Source organism: Merops nubicus, unplaced genomic scaffold (assembly GCF_000691845.1).
Source record: "Merops nubicus isolate BGI_N331 unplaced genomic scaffold, ASM69184v1 scaffold10206, whole genome shotgun sequence".
Taxonomy (NCBI): domain Eukaryota; kingdom Metazoa; phylum Chordata; class Aves; order Coraciiformes; family Meropidae; genus Merops; species Merops nubicus.
Genome location: NW_008614318.1, coordinates 1,943 through 4,691, shown reverse-complemented (window position 1 = coordinate 4,691; position 2,749 = coordinate 1,943). Strand labels below are relative to the sequence as shown.

Below are 2,749 nucleotides of genomic sequence, written 5' to 3'. Positions count from 1 at the left end.
GAAGGCACAGTTCACATCCTCAGTGAAGTCCTGCCCCACACAAAGCCAAGCACTCAGCTCAGAGCCACCACCAGCCCCCCTGCCCCTCCCACAGCACCCTGTCGCCAGAGGAAGGCTGTTGGGACAGGGACCCTTTTCCACCCCCACTGACAAACAGCTCACTGGTGCTCACAGCTTGGCAAAGAGCTCGGATCAACGGCCCCAGGACTCACCTTCTCCCCCTGGGGGTACTTCTTGAGTTTAACCAGGACCTGTGGGATCTGAAAGACAGAGGGAACGACGTGACTGACCCTGCTCTGCAGTCAGGGCCCCCCCAGGCAGGGCCCACACCACACACGCCTGCGAGAAGCTGCAAACTGGCCAGACCAAGGGGCTGTGGTGAAGGGAGTCAAATCCAGCTGGTGGCCAGTCACAAGCTGTGTTCCCAGGGCTCAGTACTGGGACCAGTTCTGTTCAACACCTTTATCATTAATCTCGACAAGGGAACTGAGTGCACTCTCTAAGTTAGGAGATGACACTAAGTGGGGTGGGTGTGTTGATCTGCTGGAGGGTTGGAGGCTCTACAGAGGGACCTGGCCAGGCTGGATCGATGGGTCAAAGCCAGTGGGAAAAGGATCAACAAGGCCAAGGGCCTTGGGTCACCACAGCCCTCTGCAACACTCCAGGCTGGGGCAGAGCAGCTGGAAAGTGCCTGGTGGAAAAGGACTCGGGTAGTTTGGGCGACAGCCAGCGGGAAATGAGCAAGTGTGTTCCACCGGGCCAAGAAGGCCACCAGCATCCTGGCTTGGATCAGCACCAGTGTGGCCAGCAGGACTAGGGCAGGGATTGTCCCCCTGGACTCAGCACTGGAGAGGCCACAATTCCCCCCACAACACCCCAGCAAAAGCCACTCTGCAAACCAGCGTGGGGCTGGGCTGGAGGGAGGCCCTGGGCAGCAAAGTGACACTCAGCCAGTTGCAGGAGGGCTGTGGGGGCTCAGCCAGGGGCTGGGGGGCCAGGAGCAGAGAGGGAATCACTGTGCCAGGGTTGGGTGCTCAGCAGGGACCTGGCATGCAGGGCAAGGGCAGCAGCAGGCCCAGGGCTGGGAGCACGGCACGGGGCTGGGCTCTACCTTCAGGAAGGTGAATGCTGTCCACTTCAGCTCCTCTGTGCCCTCTGGGGACTCGATGAGGCCAACAAAACAGGCTTTCCAGATCTCCAGCACAAAGAGCGGGGAGGGGATGCGCTGCGGGGCACGCAGACAAACCCCCTCAGTGCTGGAAAGGCAACAAAGGGCCTCTGCAGCCCCTGCCAAAGCCCCAGCCCCCCGTGAGGGTGTCGATGGGACCCCGCTGCTCCCCACAGCTGCGCCCACACCCTTGGACCAGCACCAGCACAGAGCTGCAGAGAGGCCCCGGCCCCGCCGCCCGTCCCCAGCAGGAGAACGAGCTGCCCCCTCTCTACCTGCATCCTCTTCACCATCATCAGCTGCTCCACCAGCGGCTGGGTCTCTCCCGTGAGGTTCATGGTGCCCTCCAGCAGCACCACGGCATGCACGGTGGGGAAGCCAGTCTTGTTCAGCTGCTCACAGTGCACCGAGAGCATGGTGGGGATGCTGCAGTGGGAGACAGCAGCACAGGGGCACTGGAGCCTTGCAGGGATGGATCCTTGCTGGATCCTGACCCATTCTCCTCTCCTGGCTAAGCCCTTGACTTCTGCTGTCACCTGCAGCCCCTGTGCCCTGCAGAGAAGCCTTTGGGCACAGCCGAGTCCCCGTGCCACAGCCTGGCTCTGGGAGCAGCTCTGGGGGGATCCAGAGCAGCAGAGAGATGGTGACGGGCCCCAGGGTCACCAGAGGAGCAACCCCTGGGTAAGAGTCCTTCACAGAAGTCACCGCTAGCCCTATGCCCTCCCCTATGCCAGGGCCTCTCTCCATCCACAGCCCACTGCTGGAGCAGAGGTCCAAGCTGGGAAGGGGCAGGAGAGCAGGGAGTCAGATCTGCAGGAGGTTCTCAGCTCCCCCAGTGCAGGGCTCAGACCAGTTTCACCCTGAGCCCATGCAGACAGCAGCACAAAGGTACCTCTTGATGAGGGAGATGCAGTCATCAGCCTGGCTTCTCAGTGGGGAGCTGCTGAGGCCGTTCAGGCTCTCCCCCAGCTTGACGAGGGACTGCTCCACGATGCTCCAGGAGGCTGTGGAGGGAGGGCAGGTGATCAGGGGCACGCTGAGAAGCTGGACAGTTGGCCCCAAGGCCCACTGCACCACAGGGGGCCTGACAAGGCTGGGGCTGCACGCTGGGCCACCTCTGTGAGCCCAAGCCTAGGGTCTACGTGCCACCCAGCAGCTCCTGCTTCAGGCTCGGCCTGGCACGGCCTCTTGGCCAGACGCAGGTGGTGCGGGGCCGGGCCAAGCAGGCTGGCAGAGCACAGGGCCCGCCACACGCCCAGGAACAGCTCCCGCAGCCTTCGCATTAATTCTGCTCCTCTTCCAAGGGCAGCGTGGAGGGAGGGGAGGGGGCAGAGGGTGGCACGGAGCCAGGGAGGAGACAGTTACAGCAACAGGGCTGGAAGATGGATGGGCTGGCGCAGGGACAATGCGGCAGGAGCCGGGCAGGGGGAAGGGAGAGGTGGCAACGCCATCTCCCCAGGGCCAGCCGCCACGGGGCAGGGCAGGGGCAGGACCTACACGTCTCCTCCAGCTTCGCGATGTGGATCAGGGCGCGGTTCTTGGTGCTGCTGAGCATCTTCTCCAGCCTCTCCAGACAACTCT

At 63.0% G+C, this 2,749-nt stretch overlaps 1 protein-coding gene across 1 annotated transcript in view; it reads right to left on the bottom strand.

The window, feature by feature from the left end:
* The window catches only part of MED24 (mediator complex subunit 24), a gene marked incomplete at both ends in the record, with an annotated part of 11,296 nt that overhangs the window by 6,658 nt on the left and 1,889 nt on the right, over positions 1–2,749 (bottom strand). Inside the window, 6 exons of the mRNA XM_008942181.1 lie at positions 1–30; positions 213–260; positions 1,112–1,225; positions 1,444–1,594; positions 2,061–2,172; positions 2,666–2,745. Of these exons, the coding sequence (XP_008940429.1) occupies positions 1–30; positions 213–260; positions 1,112–1,225; positions 1,444–1,594; positions 2,061–2,172; positions 2,666–2,745 (535 nt within the window). The remainder of the gene's footprint in view (positions 31–212; positions 261–1,111; positions 1,226–1,443; positions 1,595–2,060; positions 2,173–2,665; positions 2,746–2,749) is intronic.